This window comes from Lepidochelys olivacea (genome assembly GCF_965140295.1).
Source record: "Lepidochelys olivacea isolate rLepOli2 genome assembly, chromosome: 2".
Lineage (NCBI taxonomy): Eukaryota > Metazoa > Chordata > Testudines > Cheloniidae > Lepidochelys > Lepidochelys olivacea.
In genome coordinates this window covers 122,454,602-122,481,773 of record NC_140412.1, presented here as the reverse complement: position 1 = coordinate 122,481,773, position 27,172 = coordinate 122,454,602, and the positions used below count along the sequence as shown (strand labels likewise).

The 27,172-nt window shown below is 42.0% G+C and overlaps 1 protein-coding gene across 1 annotated transcript in view; it reads left to right on the top strand.

The window, feature by feature from the left end:
• The first annotated feature begins 10,959 nt into the window (after positions 1 to 10,959).
• The window catches only part of SERPINB5 (serpin family B member 5), a 55,747-nt gene continuing 39,534 nt past the window's right edge, over positions 10,960 to 27,172 (top strand). Inside the window, exons 1-3 of the mRNA XM_084621093.1 lie at positions 10,960 to 11,042; positions 20,234 to 20,411; positions 24,484 to 24,621. Of these exons, the coding sequence (XP_084477219.1) occupies positions 20,238 to 20,411; positions 24,484 to 24,621 (312 nt within the window). The 5' untranslated portion in view covers positions 10,960 to 11,042; positions 20,234 to 20,237. The remainder of the gene's footprint in view (positions 11,043 to 20,233; positions 20,412 to 24,483; positions 24,622 to 27,172) is intronic.

Sequence of the window (27,172 nt, the reverse complement as noted above, 5' to 3'; positions counted from 1 at the left end):
AATTCTCGGCTTGATGCAGAAATTACTGGGTAAGATTCTGTGACCGGTGTTATGCAGGAGGTCAGATTTGATGATTATAGTGATATTTTCTGGCCTTAAAATCTACAAATCTAGAAATCTTGCAAAATCTTATTTGTGGGGTTCTGTCCTCCAGCACAAACCAGGGTCCACATTCTTATCATAATACCACAACCTTAAGATGTACAGGAATACAGATGCAAACAGAAAGACAGTCATGTCCACTTAGTCTTTTCATAAATAGGTAACCAAATCCCTCTAGACAAATTATGGAAGAAAAATTGTACCATTGAAGCATGTAATGGAATAACTACCTAAGCTGTTTCAGAACAAGGAGTCTCATTGAGCCAGCAGGAGATGGCACACTGTCCTAGCGCTGCTCTGCTACATCATGAGTTTCTGCAGAATTTAAATTTTAATTAAAAAACCCCAAACCTTTTCTAACCTTTATGACTGCAAAGGAAACCTTTTGGAATGACCGAGTTGGGAATAAATGGGAAAAGAAATGAACCAGATGTGTGGCTCTACTATGAACCCTTTGAACCATTTTTGTTTAAACTAGTACATATCGTGTTGATTCCTTGGATCAGGTACCTTAAGGAATAAGGGCCTAAATCTGCCCTTTGCTCCATGGGTGCAAAAGGCCCTAAATAGCGTTTGGGTATTTGTGTGTAAGCCTGGAGAGGCCATGAGGGTCTCTGCAAGCCAATGCAATGCCTCTCTCCACAGTACTGAAGTAGTAGGGGTGTATCATCATGCCGAGGGCCCTACCAAATTCAGGGTCCATTTTATTTCACAGTCATGGGATTTTTAAAATCATAACTTTCATGATTTCAGCTATTAAAATCTGAATTTCATGGTGGTGTAATTGTAGGGATCTTGACCCAAAAAGGAGTTGTGCAGTTGTCACAAGAGTATTGTAGGGAGCGTTGTGGTACTGCTACCCTTACTTCTGCATTGCTGCTGGCAGCGGCGCTGCCTTCAGAGCAGGGCAGTTGGAGAGCGGCGGCTGCTGGCCGGGAGCCCAGCTCTGAAGGCAGAACCACCATCAGCAGCAGCACAGAAGGATGGCACGGTGTGGTATGGCCACCCTTAGTTCTGCGCTGCTGCCTGCAGAGCTGGGCCCTCAGTCAGCAGCCGCCACTCTCCGGCTGCCCAGCTCTGAAGGCAGTAGCACAGCAGTAAGGGTGGCATGGTCTGGTATTGCCACTCTTCTGCGCTGCTGCTGCTGGGGCGCTGCCTTCAGAGCTGGGCACTGCTCTCTGGCCACCCATCTCTGAAGGCAGCACAGGAGAGAGGGTGGCAATACTGCAACTTCCCCCTAAAATAACCTTGAAACCCCCCTACAATACCCTTTTGGGTCAGGAACCCCAATTTGAGAAACACTGGTCTCCCCCATGAAATCTGTATAATGTAAGGTAAAAGCACACAGAAGACCAGATTTCACTGGGGGAGACTAGATTTCACGGTCTGTGACATGTTTTTCAGGGCCAGGAATTTGGTAGGGCTGACTGAGTAGCTAAGTGGTGAGCAAGTTGCTAGTACAGCTACCACTTTGCAGATCCATGTGCCCAAACCCCCTCTAGGGGGCACACAGAGGCCCCATTTCTATAGTAAGATTATCAGTATCCACGCAACTACTCTCCACCAAACACTTGGGCTGGAAAAGGGAAGATTTCATTTTCCCTCCCAATCCCTCTTTGATCCTCTGCTCAAAGTCCTTTTAATTGTGCTTTGCATGGGACTGGGAGGTGCCTGAATTTGGGACTAGTAGTCCTTTTCTCTCTCTCATTAGTCAGAACATTCTTAGGAAAAAATCTTCATCTAAAGCAGGAGAACTTTTAAACGAGGTTCAGTAACACTTTCCGTGTCATTTTAGCAAACCTATAATCCAAATACAGGTACACTACAGCCTCTTCCTCATTCAATACACTTCTCACTGGCAGTAGGTAGGCAACACATCCCTGCTTATTATTTCATCTCCTTGCACACAGAGTCACAAACCACTAGCAGCGTAATCCAAAGGCCTTTGAAGCCAACAGGAATCTTTCTATTTTACATTGAATTAAAAATCGACTTCTCTCATGAGTACTGGTAGACCAACCTCAGACTTCCTAGCTCCTCATTTCAAGGTATCACTTTATAACTGTGACTGTAAAATATGTTAATTCACTGTGCAGCACCTTAAATGTCTTCAGAAGGGGGTGGTGGAACCCTATCCAGAAAACATTTGTTATCTAGATCCATCACCAATTCCTTGTGCTGTCTTTTATAAAATTATGGAATGGTAGTGTCCTATAATGGCTAATATAATACTCTTTCAAGCATATTTTGTGGTGGAAATTTAGAGATGCTGGGATGATTGGGCAAGATCCTCAGCTGGTGTAAATTGGTATAGCTCCATTAACTTCAAGGGAGCTACATCATCTTACATCAGCTGAGGATTTGGCTCATTATTTATAAATCTTACACCTGGGAATCAAGAATAGGTTCCATCATAACTTTTAAATCTGAGTATCTGATTTATATAGAGGTGAATGCGCAGGGTGTGTTCCTTAAAGTAAAACTTCAAAGGGCGGAGTGTGATTTTTGTTGCCCTTAACAGACTTGCCAAGTACCAACTGCAGAAGCAAGAAACAACATGCACACACCTAGCCCTGCCTGCATTCCTAAAATGCAAATTCAAATGAGAAGAAATTATTTGATTTTTTAGTTTTGTAGGCAAAAAGTACAAGTTTATTTTCCATTTAACTGACAGAGGAAAGCCTAATGACTAGAAATGAAATCTGAGGTGTGGAAAGTTTGAGCAGATTTTGATGTTATAGTATGTGACTATCAATTGTTTCTTGTATAAGAATTTATGCAAAGCAATTGTGATAACCAATCCAGTAACACCATCTGAACAATCAGATACTGGAAGATCTTTGAATAAAATAAAATGTCATATTTTTTGTGAAATGTAGACATGGCCTTAAATTGGAGTGTTGGCTCCAAATAAATCCCGCCCTTCCGAATATACACACACAGCAAGAGAAAATTGAGCTCCAGCTTCAGACCAGAACTTTGTGATTCAGGCCCATTTTTAGAGAAACCTATAATAAATATTGATGCTAAAGAGTTGGTTTTTTTTAAATTACAGATATTCTGGAAACAGAATTATACCAGAATGTGTTGATAAAAGATCCCCCACAAAAACTACTTGGGAAGGTGTATTTCTCCACCCAGATTAATCACTCAGACATTCTGTAACTACCTGGATTTTGGACTAAAGTGACTCATCAGCCCATAGCATTGCTGACGACAATTGGATAAAAGAGAGGGTGGGGGGAAAACCCCAAACCCAGAGCTTACTAAAGAGACAAGTGAGGGAACTTGAATGTTAACTCCTGTGAGCTGTCTTCTAATACATCTATCAACTCATCTTACCTCAGACTATTTAGTAACTTATTCTGAAAATGGGTCAGCAATGCCTCACCAACAGCTGTAATTTTCTGGCATGCATGTGTTCAATTCATGGCTTGAATAAAAAATATTTAACAAGGGGTGGGGCAGGTGAGACTTTTCTTTCCCTTCTGTCCTTGCTTCTACATATTGTATATTAAATTAGTTTCTATAGTTCAGGTTTAGCCCCCACTAGTTTCCCTCTTTACTAGTGTGACAAAGTTCCTCCTCTTCCTTGGTGGGTCTTGCGCTTATTGGCAGATTTGCTCGCCTTGGAGCTTCACGGCAGCCCTCAGTTTGGCCATTTTCATGAACCCACAGTCCAGGTCAACTCCTCCTGCGTCTGTCCAGGAGTTGGGAGGTTTGGGGGGAACCCGGGGCTGCCCTCTGCTCTGGGTTCCAGCCCAGGGCCCTGTGGAATGCAGCTGTCTAGAGTGCCTCCTGGAACAGCTGTGCGACAGCTACGACTCCCTGGGCTACTTCCCCATGGCCTCCTCCCATCACCTTCTTTATCCTCACCATAGAACCTTCCTCCTGGTGTCTGATAATGCTTGTACTCTTCAGTCCTCAAACAGTACGCATTCTCGCTCCTAGCGCCTCTTGCTCCCAGCTCCTCATACATGCGCCACAAACTGAAGTGAGCTCCTTTTTAAACCCAGATGCCCTGATTAGCCTGCCTTAATTGATTGTAGCAGCTTCTTGATTGGCTGCAGATGTTCTAATCAGCCTGCCTGTGTTAATTGTTTCCAGAAGGTTCCTGATTATTCTGGAACCTTCCCTGTTACCTTACCCAGGAGAAAGGGACCTACTTAACATGGGGCTAATATATCTGCCTTCTATCACTCTCCTGTAGCCATCTGGCCCGACCCTGTCACACTTGTTCAGAATGGTATTGTTGTTAAGGCACAAGATTGGGATTCAGGAAATAGGGTTCACTTCCTAGCTCTGCCATAGACTTTCTGTGTCACTTTAGACAAGTTATTTTTGGCCTAATTTACAAAAGAGCTCAGCTCACATTTAGACACCTAAATGCAGTGGTTAGATTTCCAAAAGTGTTCCACATGCAGTAACTCCCATTGTTCTCAAATGTAGCTGCTTGGTATTGGCTCTAGAGAATCTAGCCTCAATTGTGGTTGTTGAGCACCGTTGAACATCTATACCTTAACCTCTCTGTGCCTCAGTTAGCCACCAGTAAACTGGGGAAAGTACTATCATAGAATCATAGAATATCAGGGTTGGAAGGGACCCCAGAAGGTCATCTAGTCCAACCCCCTGCTCAAAGCAGGACCAATTCCCAGTTAAATCATCCCAGCCAGGGCTTTGTCAAGCCTGACCTTAAAAACCTCTAAGGAAGGAGATTCTACCACCTCCCTAGGTAACGCATTCCAGTGTTTCACCACCCTCTTAGTGAAAAAGTTTTTCCTAATATCCAATCTAAACCTCCCCCACTGCAACTTGAGACCATTACTCCTCGTTCTGTCATCTGCTACCATTGAGAACAGTCTAGAGCCATCCTCTTTGGAACCCCCTTTCAGGTAGTTGAAAGCAGCTATCAAACCCCCCTCATTCTTCTCTTCTGCAGGCTAAACAATCCCAGCTCCCTCAGCCTCTCCTCATAACTCATGTGTTCCAGTCCCCTAATCATTTTTGTTGCCCTTCGCTGGACTCTCTCCAATTTATCCACATCCTTCTTGAAGTGTGGGGCCCAAAACTGGACACAGTACTCCAGATGAGGCCTCACCAATGTCGAATAGAGGGGAACGATCACGTCCCTCGATCTGCTCGCTATGCCCCTATTTATACATCCCAAAATGCCATTGGCCTTCTTGGCAACAAGGGCACACTGCTGACTCATATCCAGCTTCTCGTCCACTGTCACCCCTAGGTCCCTTTCCGCAGAACTGCTGCCTAGCCATTCGGTCCCTAGTCTGTAGCTGTGCATTGGGTTCTTCCGTCCTAAGTGCAGGACCCTGCACTTATCCTTATTGAACCTCATCAGATTTCTTTTGGCCCAATCCTCCAATTTGTCTAGGTCTTTCTGTATCCTATCCCTCCCCTCCAGCGTATCTACCACTCCTCCCAGTTTAGTATCATCCGCAAATTTGCTGAGAGTGCAATCCACACCATCCTCCAGATCATTTATGAAGATATTGAATAAAACCGGCCCCAGGACCGACCCTTGGGGCACTCCACTTGATACCGGCTGCCAACTAGACATGGAGCCATTGATCACTACCCGTTGAGCCCGACAATCTAGCCAGCTTTCTACCCACCTTATAGTGCATTCATCCAGCCCATACTTCCTTAACTTGCTGACAAGAATACTATGGGAGACCGTGTCAAAAGCTTTGCTAAAGTCAAGAAACAATACATCCACTGCTTTCCCTTCATCCACAGAACCAGTAATCTCATCATAGAAGGCGATTAGATCAGTCAGGCATGACCTTCCCTTGTTGAATCCATGCTGGCTGTTCCTGATCACTTTCCTCTCATGCAAGTGCTTCAGGATTGATTCCTTGAGGACCTGCTCCATGATTTTTACAGGGACTGAGGTGAGGCTGACTGGCCTGTAGTTCCCAGGATCTTCCTTCTTCTCTTTTTTAAAGATTGGCACTACATTAGCCTTTTTCCAGTCATCCGGGACTTCCCCGGTTCGCCACGAGTTTTCAAAGATAATGGCCAGTGGCTCTGCAATCACAGCCGCCAATTCCTTCAGCACTCTCGGATGCAACTCGTCCGGCCCCATGGACTTGTGCACGTCCAGCTTTTCTAAATAGTCCCTAACCGCCTCTATCTCCACAGAGGGCTGGCCTACTTCCTGTCTCTCACCTTTTGTCCTTCTTATCTGCTTAGAGCGCATGATCTTCAAGACAGGGACTATCTCATCTCTTACTGTGTGTATGTACAGTGCCTAGCACAATGAGGCAAAGATGTTAGAGCTTGTGGATGCTACTATGGTACAATAATAATAATCAGCGATTAATATTTATAAAGTGGCATATGCCCATTGCCTGTGCCTCAAGGCACTTACAAAAATTAAGAACACAATCCTATATTTATTATTATGCTGCCAATCTAATCTCTCAAATTTACCACCACCACCAGCACAGTAAAATGCATACACCCAGAGATAACCCAGAGATAACCAGGTTTTCTCACCTGGATTTGTGCTGGCCCACCCTGATTATCATGCACATTGTAGGGAGAGTGGTCACTTTCGATAAGCTATTACCAGCAGGAGAGTGAGTTGTGTGTGTGGTTTTTTGGAGGGGGGTGAGGGAGTGAGAGAACCTGGATTTGTGCTGGAAATGACCCACCTTGATTATCATACACATTGTGAAGAGAGTGGTCACTTTGGATGGGCTATTACCAGCAGGAGAGTGAGTTTGTGGTGGGGGGGGGGGGGCGGAGGGTGAGAAAACCTGGATTTGTGCTGGAAATGGCCCAACTTGATGATCACTTTAGATAAGCTATTACCAGCAGGACAGTGGGGTGGGAGGGGGTATTGTTTCATGGTCTCTGTGTGTATATAATGTCTACTGCAGTTTCCATGGTATGCATCCAATGAAGTGAGCTGTAGCTCATGAAAGCTCATGCTCAAATAAATTGGTTAGTCTCTAAGGTGCCACAAGTACTCCTTTTCTTTTTGCAAAGACAGACTAACACGGCTGTTACTCTGAAACCCCTAAGAATTGATACTAATAATACTTCACATATACAGAATATACCGGGTTGGAGAGAAAAAAGTTTTTTGTCAGAGCATGTTAGAACAAAGCTCTCATGAGGCGTTCTGAGGGAGTGGCAGGGAGGGTCTGTCAAGTGATCAGTAGACTGGAAAGCTGAGTAAATAAATGAGCAAACAGTTATAAGGTTACTTCTTACACGCAATGAAAAATACCCCATCTACCACTTTATTAAATAAACCTATATACCCCTTGTGTGTATCTGTTGACTATTAGTTCCCAATGAAGCATCAGCTCATGCTCTTGAAAAAATTCCAGGGAGGAGTGCTCAATGGCTATGTATTAAGCCTATCAGCTATCTCAAACAAATCATTTGGTAAGTGAGACAAAGGGAAAGTGGAAAAAAAGCACAATTGGAAAATAACCTTTTGGGGTGAGGGGGGTATGTGCCACTGTACATTTTAAAAATATGGGAGAACTGTTTCTAAAATGAAAACATTTGGTCTATTAAAGGTGGGGAAATTATCTTGAAAAAAAGGAAAAAAGGCTTATCTGACAACAGATTATAATGCCAGTCCATGCGAAGTTTCAGACTTTATGTTTAAAATGCTTTCACATGATGTTTCCACTCCTCCAGTGCCACCCAGTTTCTTTCAAATTGTGTCTGTTTTCCAAGTTAAAGGAGTTAAATATGAGCTCTCTAATTCATTTGTTTCAGAGTAGCAGCCGTGTTAGTCTGTATCCGCAAAAAGAACGAGAAGGACTTGTGGCACCTTAGAGACTAACAAATTTATTTGAGCATAAGCTTTTGTGAGCTGAAGCGAGCTGTAGCTCACGAAAGCTTATGCTCAAATAAATGTGTTAGTCTCTAAGGTGCCACAAGTACTCCTTTTCTTTTTGTTAATTCATTTGTGGTGTTGTAGCCATGTTAGTTCCAGGATATGAGAGAGAGAGGGGATAAATGGGGCAATATCTTTTATTGGACAAACCTCTGTTGGTGGAAGGTACTAGCTTTCAAACTTCACAGAGTTCTTCTTCAGGCTGAGGGAAGGAAAACAGAGTATCTGAGCTAAATACAAGTTGGGATAGATTGTTAAGCATGATGGGGTTGTCCCAACTTGTATGCAGCTCAGACTGGTTTCTTTCCCCAGACCTGAAGAAGAACTCTGTGCAGCTCAAAAGCTTGTGCCTTCCACCAACAGAGGTTGGTCCAATAAAAGATATTACCTTATCTAACCTCTCTCTCTCTCTCTCTCTCATTCGTGACAGGGAAGATATTGGTTATTACATTGTTAGTAAAAAAAACTGTTTTGAATCTATTTATTTTTAACATAACATGGGGGATTCAGGTCAGAATCTCCACGTCCTGTAAGTGCTTAGAGTAAATTGAACAAAAGTAATTGAATGAAGGCTAGATATGGCCTGTGGTAGTCGTAGAAGTTAGTAGAACTAACCATTCAGTCAACAGGGTAAGAAAATTTGCTAAGAAAGAGCCAGCAAGTTTTAGTTGGTGTCTCCTGCAAAGATCAAGTAAAGACTGGATGCTAGTTTCTTTTGCTTTTTCCCCGTCTTCCTGACAGAGCAACATTTAAGGCTATTCAAACCCTGCTCCTGAAACCACGTATTGTTAATATGAAGGTGCCAGAATTTCAATGCCGGGCCAGCATTAACACTCACATCATGAAAGCTCTGCATGTCCATAGGAGGGGGAGTGGGATATGCCACCTAACCCGTGTGATATCAGTACTAGTGTCATATGATTACATCTCTAGATTCACAGGCACCATAATTCCAGAACAGCCGGTTGGTATCATGGTAATTGCAAACATAGTAAATTCCTCCTTATTATTAAACGTATGCTAAATAACTTATGTCTTGATTCTGCTAACTTTAGAGGGTTTTGCCAGGGTTTTGACGTGGATGAGAGTTTTGCTGTTGATTTCAATGGAATCAAGACATGGTTCATGGAGCCTCTCATCCTGGAAGCTTCCAAACTCCTTCAAAATGGACCAAATTCTATAGTCTTTGGAAGTTTTGTCTTAATAAAGACTGCAAGCTTTGGCCTTTGATCACTTGTACACTCTCTGAGTGGAACCCAGTACCTTCTGTGTGCAGCAGGCAAGACTATATTCTAAATTTGCAATAATTTCTCCAATGGAAACTACAAATAGATACATAATGATACTATACTTGGCTAGATCACCAAGTTTACTACCGAGATTGTATATTTTTGTACTGGGGTGCTGTTGTCTTTAATTTATGATAATGCATTAAGTGTTTGCTACCTTTTTCCATCCACACAGAGCAAATATATTTGCAGTCAGAATGCCTTTTATTTTACATTAGGAATAACAAGAAAAGAAGCAACACTTTGAGAGAGCACACATATGTTTGTGGGTGCTGCAACAAGTTTGAGAGCAAAATGGCTGTTGTCTTCACACAAGTGGAAAACAAAAGCAAAGATTGCATAGCTTCATACAGCATGTTTGACTTGCTGGACCTTTTAATTAGCTTCTTTAAACACACTACTATTTTCTCTGTTATGAAGTCACCTATTATTGCAAAGTGAAAACACTTTCCTTTTCAATCTCTGGGTAAGAGACTGAAAACAAATCCCTTGTCACTTTATGGAATTCAACAGAATTTCATTTGGAGGGTTTGTTCAAAGAGCCTCTTTGGGAGCAAGTATTGCTGATTAGGAGTTCACAGTGTAGGCTGTTAATCGAAGCGATATGAAAAATGAAATGAGAAACTGCAGCTTCATAATGTTCCTCTCGGCTTTCAAATTCCGATTGTGTCTGAGTACGTATAACATTTGAAGTGAATGGAAAGAAGTTCTCTTGTTTCCTATTCCTTCCCTTTAGACAACTCTAAATGTCAGAGTTTCAAGTCTGAAAATAGACTTTAATGATTGTTTTTAGTAATCATTTTTTCTATTGCAATAGCACCCAATGGTCCCAGTACATATGGTCACATTGTGCTATTAAGGTACTAGCCTACGCTGGAGGTGATGTGGAACTCTACTGCCTCAAAAGAAGCTTAGACATTGTACCACAGAAATGCATGATGCATCCAGGAGCTCCTGGGAAGCACAGGTGCATATGCTCCCCTCTCCAGGCAGCTAGAGCTGCTGGCCATTGCAAAGGTGTGGGGGAAAGGGACTCAGGCTTTGCCTCCTGAGTAACTAGTGTCCCAGTGGGCAGTGCAGTCCTTGCATTCATAAGAGTATGGTCTAGTTTCAGTAAGCCCTTATGCTATAGGTGTAAGAAGAGGCGTGCAACTGGTTCTCTCCCCTATGCACCTGCACGGAGACCAATCCCAATCTGGCCATGTGCTTTTTAAGAAGAAAGTCAAATGCACCGAGGGGCCAATCTAAAATAGTGAAACATTACTTGGGAGCTAAAAAAAGGAAAGGATTTAAAGTGGCCATATGCACACATGTAATTTGCTTATTTTTCTGTGTGTCATTTTCCAAAGTGGCATGAGTTTACATGTATCCTGGAGCACTGGTTTTGATAAGAAGATCTTTTAATTGCTCATTCGCTCCTATTTTCTATCTTTTAGACTCTTCCCCCCACTCCAGTGCTCTTGTAATCTGAAGGCAACATCCAAAGACTGCTGTTGCCTGCTGGAGCATGTTGTCAGTTATGAGAAGCAGCACCAGTCTGAATCATTATTTTCCTACTATGTGTGAGTTGCCAAGAAGGATTATTAAGGGGAAAAAAAGAGAGAGAGAGTCTATGCACAAATTAAGATTGGGAAAATGGGAGTGGCATTACTTGTCAGGTGAGTTAATAGATTCTTTCTGCCCTGTGGGGTGGCACCACGAACACTTAGTTCTTTCTGCTGTGCCGATTTAATTTTTGTCTCTTCATTTTACCAGGATTATTGCCTAGCAAGGTAAGTGCAGATCAAAATTGTTTACTCACCTTTAACTAATATCTGTTGTAAAATATCAGTAAGTGGGATAGAAAGGCCAGTAAGAAAAAAATAATATTTTAAACTGCGGCATGTATTTCTTTTGTTTCATTCAGTAGAGCTTTTCAGTTCCATCCAAAGCCAATTGCTTTCCTTAAGTTACCTTCCTTTCCACTGAAAGGGTGTATCGTAAATAGTGAATAAGATCAGGTAGCCGTGGTTGAAAAGAGTAGGAATGATTAAAATCTTCATACATTCTGTTGCAGAAATTACTTTCCCTGTGTTACAACAGGCTGATTGTGTATTACGTGGTCAAGGCACCCTTCAGGTGTGTTTTGGGATTTAGACTATTAGATTGTTGTAAGAGCCTCTGCTGCAAAAGGAATTTTCCTGTCAATTTCTATATGGGTGTGTACACTCTGCTCTGCTTTCTGTGTACTATGACTAATCCTGACTAGGTTGCGCTGTGGGGCTGGGACGTTAATCTAATAATCATTTTGATTTTCAACCTGGCTGTTTAGTCTCCTTAATTCACTCCATATGTACTAGGCACAGTAAATTTTTTGGTTCAATTTGTCTCCTTTTCCCAAAGTTGCTTTCTCTTTCATATCTCCTGACACAGGACCTTATCCTTCTTCCAATAAAATCAGTGTAAAACTCTTTGCTCCCACTGAAGTCAAAAGAGCAGGCCTGCACTTTTAAAGAAATGACAGTTCAGAGGAGATCATATCTTTCACGTGTTCTCCTTTATACATCACTGGATGATCTGCCAATAGGAGAACTAGTTTTATTTTCTTCTTCTTCTTTTAAAAAGGACACCCCAAATCCTTCTAGTTCTTTGATACCTTTCTTCCTTAAGGGTTGAATTGAGCCCATTTTCGTTTTAAAGGTCAGTGTCCTACACATCAAGCATGGACATGGGAGGTTGACACTATTTACTCTGCTCAATGAAAACTTTCATTCCGTTTCAGCCTTGAAGTGGACATATTGGTCACATTGACAGCTCCAGAAATTCAAGTCCAATCATTATTCCCAGGATTGTGTAGATAGCAGCAACACAGGGTTCCATCCACTACCCCACACAAGGGTGCCCTATGCTTCTTTCGGGGAACTGCTTCTCAGAATAGATGGTCCTTCTCCATAGCTGATTTAACTGCTTCTCCTCTACTTAGACTGCCGAAAAAGTATGTCTATTTGGTAGTTATTGTATTGTAGATTACTGTCTTTTAGAAACTGGCCTGAGACCAAAGTAATTTCCCACAAAGCACTTTCACAACACTGGTTACTGCTGAGTCTGATTCAGCTGGATTCAAAACGGGAGATGCAGAGATTAAGAGCTTCCTATCATATTACCAGTCCTCTGAACCATGCAGGTCTCAACATGAATATCAATATTTTCCTGATTATTATCTATTGTGATAGGGTATGCTACGTGTAGGTCTCTGATTAGGCTTGCTTTTTCTCTACTATCTGTGAAGATTTTTGTTGCATTCAGGAATGAAGTTAAAACTATGTATTGCACCAAGAAACTCCTTTCTGTCAGGAGTCCTCAAACTTGTTCTAAAACCTCCCAGCTATTTTTGGTATTTGAAGCTTTTCTATAACGTCTTGTCCTACCAGTTTGTTTTTTTTTTAAATCAAATGCAGGGTCACAAGCTAACTGTGCTTAAAAGATGCCACTATGCCTTGGGCAGCTGTACAGATGCTGACCTATTATTTCCGTAGAGTGAGGAAGGAAGGACGCAGCAGGAGTCTATGCTGCAGTTTTTTTAATCCCCATTCAATTTTTTCTTGACTCCTCCCTGTGATTAATGGCTCAACAGTTGGGTCTCTCTACAGTTTGCTTCTTTTAGAAATGCACCAGTATAGTCTTTCTAGGTCTGCTAATGGGCTTTCCTTCAGTAGAAGTCCCAAACCTCCTCTCTTTAGCTATTCCTGTTCCTGTTCCCAAGGCTTTAATGGCAGGGAAATGAGGGACATGGCCCAAGGCTTTCCAACCTTTAAAGGGCCCTGATATTCCATAATATTTAATACAGTAGCTTTCTTTCAAACATTAGATATCAAGTCAAGAGCCTCTAAATCTCATACATCTCTGATAGGAGAACCTCATTCATCCAGAATCTGACCATGGCTGCTCCGTGTGAAAGGATATTTAAAACCAATGATCTGAAGGTATGGATAGAGTTTGAAGCTGGTTCTGCGTGATGCCAAAATGATTTTATTAAGGAAGATAATATAGACTTTGAATGGTTACCTTAAGCTTTTCCTCACTTTGAAGTCTTTAGCCTCCCTGATTCTCTGATTCACATTCTTCTGCCTTCTTTTTGACCCAGATGGATTATTTTCTTCTGATCCCAACTTTTCCCTCCCTCACTTGTTCCTCCATCTTGATCCCTTCCCTCTGAATACAAAAGATCAATAGATTGAACAGTCCAATCTGGACACAGGGTAATATTTCTTCTGTATTTTCTCTAATCTCTGTGTGGATCCAAGGCATGTCCTACCATCAATAGGGATCATAATCTTTGCTAACAGTCTACCAGCTCAGTTGGGTGTGGGAGATGGTAAGGCCTCAGCAGATCTCCCAGTCTCTCTTGGACATGGACTAATTACTGTCTTCAGATCTGGTATGCTGGGATTCCATGACTCAGAGGAAGCCTATCATGTGTGTCTTTGACTCCTGTAGGCCACCACAGTACTTTAGGTTTAAAGATTTGTGGTGGGCCAGCTGCTCTGATTTGATCACAGGTGTTTATCCAGACTGATCCAAACCTTCCATAACATTTGAATTTTATCTGGCTCAAGGTTTAGGGTGAAGTTCAGGCTGGGTAATTTTACAAACTCATTCATCCACCCCAATTAGTGCAGACAAGAGAGTGTGATGGGTGTCACCAGAATGAAAGTGCCTTTTGCTTCCTCCCAGTGGCGATGCTCAGGAAGTAAGAACTAGCTCAACCCTAATGCTGAGTAACACTTGCACGGCTCCAGTGGGAGTTTGGGGTGGGGGGGGAGAGACGGGGACATCAGGAATAGATTCCTGCACTTTCAAAAAGACAAATAAAACCCCACCCTTGTGGGGAAAAGGGTATTGCTGGGGGCTTTTTCCTCTTCCCCTTCACTCCAAATGCCAGAAGGAAGGGTTGGGGTCAGCCTTTTTTCCTGGCTCCATTTTCAAAAGCTATCAGCCAAGGAGGTTTGTCTGCAGACACACTGCCCAACTCAGCCACTCCTTGGCTAACTATCATTCATCCAGGAAAGATCTTGCCCACCTACTAGGAGATCAAGTGAGACACTGTATGTGCTCTGTGCCTTCCCTGATGTCATTCCGTCATAATCTCCAACTTCTTCCTAGGGCATCATAAACCTATCTCTAGTGAAGACTATCTGTGAATTTCTGCCTGCCCTAGAAATTCCAAAGAAGAGTAATACACTACCAGAAAGAACAGAACCAGATGAAAACCCTTTTGGTTTATAACCCACATCAACAAGCTTTGATACATGCAGGTGAAAAAAATGATGGATTTTGCACTATTCTTCCAATCCCAATACAGTGTCTTAGGGAAAATGATGACACTAAAGCCTTTTGAAACAAACATTCTATGTTTTACTGATGGCAATCAGATCACTAGAAAAAAGAAATTATAAATGTCGAGTAGTTTATCATCCCCAAAATAGAATCCATTTGGCAAACAGCCTCTCAAATAGGATTAATTGTTGGATCAATATACAATACAATGAAAGGTTCTTCATGCAATACTTTCAATTTTCAGTAAGGAATGCACTTGATTACAAAAGAAGCGTGAATCTTTGGTCATATCCATTCATGTTTCTCTAACACTATCGGACTTAGCAAAAGAGATGGAAGGGAAGGATTTCAAAGTCATTGTGTTGCAGCTTTTTATTGGAATAAGGAAGAAGAGTTTCACTCAATTTAGCAAAATTTTCGTACTCTTACTCTCTGGAAACCAAGTAAGACACTTAACTCACATGCATTTCCACAGTAGAATGATTTGCATTAAGTATGAGAATAAAAATTCTATTATGGCTTTGTAGAATCTTTTAGTTACAATCTGGAAGGACCAAATTCAGGTGTAATATTCTACTCTTCTGGTGAATAGTTTAGCATTTAAGAAGAATATCTTTCAGATAAGTTGCACATTTCATTCTACATTTTGTTAAGTCTTGCCAAGGAAGCCAATTGTCCATTGTCTTTTTGATGATGTCACACTTGTACACCAATTCCCATTAGCACATGGCTGGGACCACATTATTGAAAACGAAACAAAATAATCCTTACCTTCATTATACTAGAAGGGTGGGGAAACGAGTTAAAACGTGTGTGCTGGTGGTGGGGGAGGCGTGTATGTAATAATGCAGGCTGCTTGGGAAGGAGTGTGGGTATGTAATATTTTACATATATGCACACACATAAAAGTGAATGTGTGTAACTAGCAAGTGCATAAGAGAGAAAGAGACTCTAGGAGAAATAAAAGGTCAGTTTTTACCTGTTCTTTCCTCCCTGTCTCTTGTAACTGTTCTATATTTCATGTTTTGTTTAAAGTGGCTGTTGAGCCCTAAACTACTACTGAAAGGTCAGCCTGGCTTTTCAGGTATGGAGAAGAAATTTAAATAAGTAACTCTTCACTTAACGTTGTAGTTATGTTCCTGAAAAATGTGACTTTATGCAAAATGATGTTGAGCGAATCCAATTTCCCCATAAGAATTAATGTAAATAGCGGGGGTTAGGTTCCAGGGAAACTTTTTTTGCCAGACAAAAGACATTATATACATATACAGCATAAGTTTCAAACAATTTTAAACAAACAGTTTAATATTGTACACAGCAATGAATGATTGTAGAGCTTGGTTGAGGTGGTGAAGTCAGAGGGTGGGATATTTCCTAGGGAATGCCTTTCTGCTACATGATGAACTAGCACTCAGCTGAGCCCTCAAGGGTTAATATGCTGTTGTTAATGTAGCCTCACACTCTACAAGGCAGCATGGACTGAGGTAGGAGGGACGAAACACAATAGATGCAGGGCAGTAGCTACAAACACTTCCCTGCAAAAACTGAACATGATGATGAGCCCACGCTACCCAGCTGGAGCGCACCACACCCTCCTCCTGACAGCACATGCACGGCTGCACAGGCACTGACTTTCCAAAGTGCTGGGGGGGTGCGTGCATGAGTGAGAGAGAGAGAGACGTGCATTACCCCTTTAAGTACGCTGACCGCATTTCAAGTATGTTGCCCTTTTAAGCAGATCAGCCAGTTCATACAGGAAGCAACAGCTTCCTGCAAGCTCCCCCTCCCCTCGTTCTGGGGTACGGAGTGGAGGGCGGGGGACATCCTGACATCAGCACCCCTCCCCTTCCTGCCCCCCAGCAAGCAGGAAGCTCTGGGGAGCAGCTCCAAGGCAGAGGGCAGGTCAGGAGCAGCACGGCAGTGGGGGGAGGACCACCTGAATTGCTGCTGAGCAGCCGCTGAGCCACATACTTTACAGGGAATTTAGGGGAGCTGATGCAGGGGTGCTGCCCCCTCCCCCCAGTTCTAATCCCCATGAGGAGGGGCTGCTGTTCCAGAGTATCCTGCAAGCAGTGGACAAAGCAGGCAGCTACCAGAGGACGTTATAAGGGAGCATTGCACAACTTTAAATGAGTATGTTCCCTAATTGATCAGCAATGTAACAATGAAACAGCGTTAACCGGACAATGTTAAGTGAGGAGTTACTGTAGTCCAGGGAAAGGAAAAAAGATAGAGAAACTTAAAAGCAAATAAGTCAAAACAATAAGTGCTTTTCTCTTTCCTTTTCTCTTTTCTCTGCTATTTTCTCTGAATGCTTTTCTCACAATGGAAGGATACACTGCATAACCTTTGCGTCTCAAAATTTAAAAATACATTTATGTAAGAGCTCAATACAAAATGTAAAATTAATGAGCTATACTCTACTAGGAATAAGCCATGCCTATCTGTGGGCCTGAGTGTGTGGCATAGATTTGGTTGCAGTTCTTGGGTGGTAGCAGACACATGGCTCTCTGCCTTATGCCTCACAAAGCATAACGCAAGTTTCCAATGCCTCGCTATGCACACCACAATGTGGCATACAGCTGAGGTAAAAATGTGATAGAACACTCTTGGCATATGTTTACCAAAGCATTTGGTATACTTTGAAAGGTTTTTGGGAAACAGGTGCATCTTGCAAGGAAATTAATCCATTGCCAATAATCACTGACGCTGAGAAAACCTTGCAAGAATGCAGTATAAATTAGGTGTGTTTTTTAAACAGGGACCTGGTATGATGCCATTTGGTTGCTTCATATTATTAAATTGTGCAATACATTTCAATAATCTTTTTACATAGTGTCTTTTATAGATTAAAGATATCTCCAAATGCTTTACAAAAGTGAATCTAGAATTACATACAGAAGTTAATTAAAAAGAAATCAAAACTATTTTTCTTATAAAAGGCCCTCTCTAATAAAAAAATCTTGACTATAAGATGACAAATTAATTCTAATGTACAGGAGACACTAATATGCACATATATATATTCCCATAAAATTTACAAATACTATTGTTTATTTTAGAAGTCTCTACTAAACAGCAAGGGCCACATTTTCAACAGGTCCTCTATGCAGCATCTCTCAGCAATGTGCGTGCACCCCACACCTACATAGTTTGTGCATACAGATGTTAGAATTTACAGTCAGAAGTCTTTGCACTTACTATGTAAATGGAGGCAAGCGTGTACAAATTCTTTCACAATGTGCAAAAAAAAAAAAAAGAATTTGCTACATGCAATATTGCATAGGTACCTGATTACAGACAGTCCATTGTCCACATGGCTAGTGGTTCTTATTGCAGTTCCAGTATACTCTGCTGTTTGTATCCACTGGGATTAGGGTTGCCAGGTGTCTGGTTTTCAAGTGGAATGCCCAATTGAAAAGGGACCCTGGTAGCTCTGGTCAGCACAGCCGTTAAAAGTCCAGTTGGCATCACAGCAGGGCTAAGGCAGGCTCCATGTCTGCCCTGGCTTCACGCAGCTCCTGGAAGCAGCCAGCATGTTCCTGCAGCCCCTAGACGCAGGGGTGGCCATGGGAGCTCCATGCGCTAACCCCGCCCAGAGCGCTGACTCCACAGCTCCTATTGGCCGGGACTGCAGCCAATGGGAGCTACGGGGATAGTGCCTGTGGGCATGGGCAGTATGCAGAGCTCCCTGGTCCCTCCATCTAGGGGCTGCAGGGACATGCCATCCGCTTCCAGGAGCCGCGTGGAGCCAGGGTGGGCAGGGAGCCTGCCTCAGCCCCACTGAGCCGCTGACTGGGAGACTCCTGAGGTAAGCGCCTCCCGGCCAGAGCCCACACCCCAACCTCCTGCCCCAGGTCAGAACCCCTTCCTGCACCCAAACTCCCTCTCAGACCCTGCAACCCCTCCTGTACCTCAACCCCCGCCCCAGCCCTGAGTTCTCTCCTGTACCCCAAACCCTTCATCCCCAGCCCCACCCCAGAGCCCACACCTCCAGCTGGAGCCCACAGGTCCTCCCGCACCCCAACCCCCTGCCCCAGCTCTGAGCCCCCTCCCACACTCTGATCCCCTCAGCCCCAGCCCGGAGACACTTCCTGCATCCCCAGCCCCACCCCAGAGCCTGTACCCCTAGCCGGAGCCCTCACAACCTCCTGCACACCAACCCCTTTTTCCCAACCTGGTGAAAGTGAGTGAGGATGGAGGAGAGCAAGCAATGGAAGGAGGGGGGAATGGAGTGAATGTGGGGGTGGAGCCTCAGAGAAGGGCAGGGCAGGGGTGTTCGGTTTTGTGCGATTAGAAAGTTGGCAACCCTAATGGGATCTTTTCTGGTTATGATGAGAGAGATGTAAAATAGCTTAGTAAATGTTTGAGAATGCAGCAGAAGATTAAGTAGCTAGTCAAGTAAAAAGCCCATTTCAAATGGAAGTAAATAGACTGTGAAAGGTTCACTGAAACTTAGAGAAAACCTAAAGGTTCTTACAAAAGTAGCTTTCTCCCTTTCATGTTAAGGGGGAAAAATTCTGGATGTGGATCTTCAGGATCTGAACCTAGAATTTAACTTGGAGGAAAATATAAAAAAATATGAGATTGTCTGGATTCACTTATGTTTTTAACAGCCCTACTTGACAAATTTTTGTTATAATTTTGCTCTCTTTTCTGGTAACAGCACTCTCACAGCTAAGATCCATCTTCTAGACATCATAGTACTGGGGACAGAACTAGCCCAAATTAACTAAACCAATGGGCCATATTCTTCTGTAAATCCAGAGGAACGCTTAAATCCTACTAATCAAATTTGGCTCATTGACTACAGTATACCTGAGGTACACCTTCTTACACAAGGGCTGAATTTGGCCGAAATCTGTTCCCAATAACTTGACAGTCTACAAGATCAAAATGTTCCCAAACACCTTCATAGCAAGGACCACATTTTAATACAAAGATTGTCTCATGGACAATCCCTTCCTGATTTCACAGATCACCTAAACATCCCTGTGGCAATGACAGTAATTGCTTACATATAAAAATCTTAGGAAAGCAATTGCAATGTAAACAGTTGGAAATGATAAGTCAGCACCCTAGCTGGGATTTCCATAGGAACCTAAGGGAGTTTGGTACTCGACTCCCATTGAATTTCAGTGGGATTTAGTCTCAAAAAGATACAAAATGCACTTAACTCATTTAGCCTTCTTTGAAACTCCCAGCCTACAGGACTAGCCTGCTCTTTGCTGAGCACTAGTGTGAGGACCACCAGTCACAATCTGGGAATGGGAACTTCTGCTCTAGAAGATGGACATGCACAAAAATTCATCGTAGGCTTTGATGGAACAGTTCATTGTGAACCAAGAGACACGAAGGTCAATGAAACAAATAAAGGGGTGTTTCAGGTCAGGGGTACCTAGAGCACAGGAGAGGTACCTTTTAAATCTATGTAGTTTAATGGTAGACATCAAAAATAGATTAAATACAGATTTGGCCCTTTGTGCCTCAACATGCACTGTTTTATCTTGATCTGACCAAACTTCCCCCGCTTCCCGCTGCTGTTATGATGAACAAATCAGTGTTGCACCCCAGAATTCTTTACAGCATGAGCAAGTGGTAGATTTTTTAGTTACCTTGGTCTTTTTTTTCCTTTTTTCTGTTTCAGGAAAATGGCTATCGATGCTCTGCGTCTAGCAAACACTGCCTTTGCAGTTGATATGTTCAAAAAATTGTGTGAGAAGGACAAAACAGCCAATGTTGTTTTTGCTCCACTGTGTACTTCAACTTCTCTTGCTCTGGCGTATAAAGCTACCAAAGGTGACACCGCAACCCAAATGATAAAGGTGAGCCTCTAGTTTCATTTTTAGGTATACAATTATGCAACTGGCCATTATAGACTATGTATTTACTTATTCTTTTTAAAGTTGAACTCCCCTGCTAGGTAATAGTATACAGTAAAAGCTCTTCCAACATGTGTATGTGGGGGAAAGCGCATGGTTTAAGTGATATCATGGTCTATTGCACCAAGGCTTGCATCTCTTTCAGACCAGGGTTTACTCCTGGGGGAATTTTGTGCCCCAAATTGAAAATTTTGCACCAAAAATATAAAAATTCTGTCCACAATATTTTAAAATTCTGCAAAATTCTGCATATTTTATTTGTCAAGATAACACAATAATCATGCCAGTTTCAGTTGGTAATTTATTTAAAAATACCTCTCAACAAGTATGTCTATAACAATACAGACAACAAAAAAAGATTCAGGAAATGTTTTTTGACAAATAGATTCCTTACTAGACATAGTAATACAGAACTCTGAGTAATAATTCATTAAAACTAAAATACAAAACCATATTTTCCCCCACCCCTCAGAAGCAGTGCAAAGGCATGGGGGAATCAGAGTTAATGGAGGAGCTTAGGGAGAGGAAAATAATTGCTGGGAAGGAGCCTGGGTACGAACTTGGAGGGTTGTAAACAAACCGTCCTGGCCTGCCAGCAGATTTCCCTGATGGGCCACGTGCCAAAGGATGCCGATCCCTGATCCATCGCCATACGTCCTTGCATCCTCACTCAGCCACTCCTCCTCCCCCCATCCCCATGTATCCCTTTGTCCCCCTCTCCTCTGTACCCATGTGTCCCCAAACCCCCACTCAGCCACCCCCTCCCGCTGTGGCCCTGCATTCCCTCCCCCCCTCCCCTCCCCATCTCCTCCCCCAATGTGGTCCAGTACTTCGGTCAGCCAGCCCCCTCCTCTGTCCCCAGGTGTCCCTTGACTCTCTCCTCGATCACCATTTGTCCCTTTGTCTCCACTCAGTCACCCCCTCCCTCCATCCCTATGTGGTCTGAAACCCCCACTCAGCCATCCACTATCCCCATGAATTCCTGCATCCCCTCCCCCTGTCCCCATGTGTCCCTGCACCCCCCTATTCAGCCCTTGCCCCAGTCTGTCCTCTCCACTAGCCCTTCTGAACCTCATTCTGTGACCCCCACAGAAGCTCCATGCTGTCTGTTCCCGCATACACTGTGCCTCCTGACCTGGCCCCGTGGACAGGATGCTGTGAGCAACCTCTTTCTCTTTTCTATCCACAGCTGGGGCTGCTTGCACCTGGGAGCAGCTGATGTATTCTGGCAGCCCCTGGTGGGCAAAAGGAGTAACTGCATCACCTTTTCAACAGAATATATTTTCTGTTGAAAAAAAATTCTGCACAGCACATGAATTCTGTGCATGTGCAGTGGTGCAGAATTCCCCCAGGAGTACCAGGTGTGGTTTACTACACAACTGAGACCACCAAACTTTCTGGAGAATGGCTTTTCCTTACAGCACAATTCAGCATGATTGGCAATGCCTACTCAGGCTAGGCCTGGTGTTTTAATAGCAGTGTGTGTTGCAGGGATGTCTAGGGAAACATGCATAAAACAATTTTTGCCAAAATCCATCAGTAGTACAGTAGAATCTCAGCGTTACGAACACCTTGGGAACGGAGGTTGTTCATCACTCTGAAATGTTCGTAACTCTGAACAAAACATTATGGTGGTTCTTTCAAAAGTTTACAACTGAACATGGACTTAATACAGCTTAATACAGCTTAATTAATTCAGCTTTGAAACTTTACTATGCAGAAGAAAACTGCAGACAGACAGCTTTTAATTGTCTTACTATAAAGGAAACAAGCACAGAAACAGTTTTCTTGCCTTGTTAAATCTTTTTTTTTAAACTTTCTCTTTATTGTTTTAGTAGTTTACATTTAACACGGGACTGTACATTATTTGCTTTTTTTTGTCCCTGCTGCTTTGCTTTGATTGCATACTTCTGGTTCCAAATGAAGTGTGTGGTTGACTGGTCAGTTCGTACTCTGGTGTTCATAACTCTGAGGTTCTACTGTAAAAGTACTTAATTCCATTGGCAATAAGATTCACCCTTTCCCCTGAAAGTAGTCAAGAGAGGTTTAATGCAGTAGAACAAGCAGTGATGGCCCATGTGGACACAGCTACAGTGCACTGAAAGGTATGTAGTGTACTTCGATATACTGCCGTTGTGCACCGTAGCAGTGTGCTTTGATGTACTGGTAGTGTCCTGTAGCAATGTCCACCCTGGGTGCTACTACATGGCAAACTAGTGTGCCGTAGACCCTTCCTTTCCAGGTGCCAGTGTCCCCTAAGATAAGCCCTGATATAGCTCTGGAAGTATTGCTGATGTGCAAACTGCTGAAGAGTCTCCCCCTGCTGGATAACTTACAGGGTTGCAGCTTTACTAACTGCTTCATGTATAAAGAAAAGGAGTACTTGTGGCACCTTAGAGACTAACCAATTTATTAGAGCATAAGCTTCATGTATGCTGTAATTGCCATACAGATATATTTCCCATGCTTAAACAATAGCAATCAAGGTATGGGGCTTTTCATGAGGAGATAATGGGTAAGGCTTGGCCAAGACAATTTTTCTATGGTTACAAAGACAAACTGGAAAGAAGATGACATAGGCTTGGAGCTTTTCTTTTTTCTGTAGGAGATATGCGCCTCATTGGTATTTACACAACATCTCTATAGAGATAATGCCCTATATATTAGTGAGTCAAATTTCTGGAATCATACTTGAACATTTCATCAGTCATTTTGTGTGCTCTTTTATACCTGCTGAGGTGGGGCACTTAAAGGGTTACACTTGCAGGGGAATAAATAAGGTGGTGGGGGACATAGTGTATGCACACTGGCAGTGAACGGATTACATCTACTGGGGAAGGAATGATGTGGGGAAAGGACAATTATACTCTACTATTCCCTGTCCGTCATTTCAGGAACTTGAAATAGACACTGTAATGACAGTGGGGAGTCGATGAGAGCTGGGCGGGGCTTTTTATTTAAAGCAGTGTGACAAACTTAATGCTATTGATTAGTTTACATTTAGAAGGCGATCTTCAAATTGAAACTGCTAGAAATTCTCCTCCCGCTGTCCAAAAGCAAAATCAGCACTTACATTTAAAGGGGTAGCAGGATCGTCAATTCTCAGGATTTCATTGTGACTTTTGTAATATTTGATGATTTTCTTAAAGCCCTGGCTCTTAGAGAAAGGCGATTAGTAAAGAAACCCACTGCTTAATTAAAAAGAAAGTTTCTAGCCCCCATAGTTGCTGAGAAAAGCATAAAAACGTGACCGGAGTGTACCTGAAAGGCTTAGAAACCAGAAGACAAAAAGAATCCACTTATTTGTTTTTCTTTTTTTAAAATCTCATGACCCTTTGGAACCTGACTCATGATTTTTGAATGCTTGGGCTTTGCAGTTCTTAGTTAGATACCCAATTGTCAGCTGTATTTTTCATGTCACTGTAGCTGCTGGCATCTGATTACTCTTTAAGCAATTCTGCTTCTGCTCCCCTTCTACCCCCAAATAGTTTATATACCATTGTGTTGTATAAAAACTGCTCTTTCCTGTTCACTAATTCTTTGGGAGGTGTAAATGCATAAGAAGTTTGAACTACTGATATTTCCTTACCTTAAAGTTATAATTCAATAAAGCTTCTGTAATTTGCTTCAAATGTTTAAAAAGTTTCATCTGTCCTGATCCTAAGAATGATGTTTTCTCAAGCTACAAGAGGTTACTGAAAGTTTTTTTGGAGAGACTGGCATTTGTGGACACAGTGACAGCCCAATGCTGAAAAAACAAATGTGATTAGCATCACTTGCATGACTAGTCATATTGATTTCAGTGGGACTACTTCCACAAATAACGTTGCAGGATCAGGACTTTAGCTTTATGTGAGATTTGCAGACAGGGCTTATAAAGGGAGAAAGAAGCTTTGTTACCATTGTAAATATAAGGAGCAATGACAGTGGCCACATACTAGTACTGTTTATTACTGAACAGCTAGAAGTTTTAAGGCAAGAAAGACGCATAATATCTTAACATGTTCATTAACAGGCACTCCATTTAGAAGATGTCAAAGATGTTTTGTTTGGGTTCCAAACAGTAACGTCTGATGTTTCCAAACTCAGCTCTTTCTATTCACTGAAAATGGTCAAACGGCTCTATGTAGAAAAGTCTCTTAACCCTACCACGGTAAGTAGTTAAGGAATACATTTGATAGGCTGCTTGGCCAGCGTATTGACTGGCCATACAGACTTTATGGTTATTTTAACATAATAGACTGTCTCTGTTTGGATGTTACTGTATTGGCCTCAGAATTAAAATGTCTTTATCCCTTAAACTGTATTTCTTTCTAAAAAAAATTTTAATCAAGCCAACGTATCAAAATGCCTAGCCTACTGTTGACACTAAACAAGTTATTAATAATCAAAAATCTCTCCCTATCCATGCTATTGTAGTAACTTTAGAAAGCAAGCCCCCTTACTTAAAATTGATATAATGGTAGTTTACTAATTTCTGTCTAGCTATACATTAGCATGGACTGTTGAAATAAAAAATAAAGTTACAAAGTCAAGCACTCAGAAATGACAAAATGCCAGAATTAAAGCTGCCCATGCTGCCTTAACTCTGCTTCGTTGTGCACAATCATTATGATAGTCTTTAAATATATGATTACATCAAAAATTTCCCCTTCCCCTGGGTCTCCCTTTCCAATCAAACATAAATGACTTTTCTGTGTTTTGAAGACCCTGCACAACATAGCAACACTATTAATCAGCTTTAAAATGTTACTGTCTGAAATTGTTTTACCTAGGACATGGGTTCTCAACCTTTTTCTTTCTGACTCCCCCCCAACATGCTATAAAAACTCCACAGCCCACCTGTGCCACAACAAATGGTTTTCTGCCCACAGCACAGGAGCCCCAGTGAAACTACATTGCTCAGGCTTCAGCTTCAGCCCCGGGTGGCAGGTCTCAGGGCCCTGGGCTTCAGCCCCATGTGGTGGGGCTTTGGCTTTCTGCCTTGGCGCCCAGTGAATCTAATGCTAGTCCTGCTTAGAGGACCCCCAGAAACCTGCTTGCGGCCCCGCAGGGGGCCTCAGACCCCTGCTTGAGAACCACTGACCTTGGAGACTGTAATCACCTAAAGATAGTTAAAAATCTATTTCTCTGTTTTTCCAGGCTGAACATTTAACAGGATTCTGTGTAGTGTCAATTTCACTGTTTCCCCTAAAGAATCAGTTTCACGTTTTCCTTTTGGGTCATTTTCCTTGTGATTGTAAAACCACAATAATTAGAATGGGGAGCCAGGGGCAGTCTGTTACCTGAAACTATTTTTTACTCACATCTGGAAACTGACTTGATATCAAGTGAGTGTCACTTTAAATTATGAAAAAGAAGACCAAACGATTACTCTATAGCTTCCACCAATTACAATTTATTTTCCCTAATATCAGGCTTGAAGTTTTCAAGTACAAGACATGCTTACATTTTATTTTAAAGTATTGAGTGGTTAGTGGAAGCTAACTAAAAATCTCTTGTGATATACTCTTTAGAGGGTATATTAGACTTTGTTAGATCTGTATCACCTGTTGACTCCTATTAAGGGTCACCACACGGAGGACCATTAAATTTTTAGGGTCACCAGGAAGAGCTATAGTGTTATGATATTAAATAGGCATACATTATAGAATTACAGTATTGTAAAAAAATAAATAAAATTGCCTATAAGCTGCGTGCTATATAAGTATTATTGTATCTGCTCCCTATTTGTTTAGTAGTAATATTTGTTATTAGATGGAAACATTGTGTCAAATAAGAAACACCATCAATTAAGTAATGTACAAGGTAGAATGTTAAAGCTTTATTGTAATTTTATCTTTAAAAAAAGTTAAAAAACAAAAAAAGAAAATGAAAAAATGAAGTTTCTAGTAGCAACGTTAACACTTCTGCATTGCACATCCTGTGTGGTTTTATGCTAAGTCTTTTATGATGAACGGCTATATATTTATATATATATTAACACGTTTATCCAGACAAACAGGAGCTGAATTACTACATGCAATACTGGTACATCAACATTACATCGGGAACCTTAACTTAGGCATTTCCTGATTTTTGGAGACTTCCACTGTGCAATTAACTTTGCATTAACAGGGTTTATTTGCATTTAATGTGCCAGATTTTTTTACAAAGGAAAATCATTATGGCAGCATCAACTCTTAGAATAATCTCATAATTAAGATGGTTAAGAACCTTTTCCGCTAACTTAAACATTTACATCAGGATAAGAATGTCGGCTTCCTTACAGCTGCATAAATATTTAAACTACCTGAAATCTTTACAGTAAAAAGGCTTTAAGTCACAATAGGCATTTATGCTGGGTTTAAGGATTTATGTAACCTTAAGTTCTTCAGATCTTAAATTCGTGACCCCAAAGGTTCAAAAAAAGAGGGTGTGTAAGTGTGCCCCTAATTTACACACACACACACACACACATTATGATTACGTATATCAGGTTTTGAAGCTCAGCTGTTTTTTTAATTTGTGTGGGAAAAAACAAGTGTGAGAAAAAGAAAAAGAAAGTGATTTTTTGTTTTTTCAACTCGCAAAACTCAAAAATGGCTGAAGAGATTTCATTCAAAATTTAAAACAAACAAACAAACAAACAAACCTCCTTTGGACAGAGCACAAGCATGAAAAATTTCAGCCCAAAAGCTTTTTTTCAGAAAACTAAAATCCAG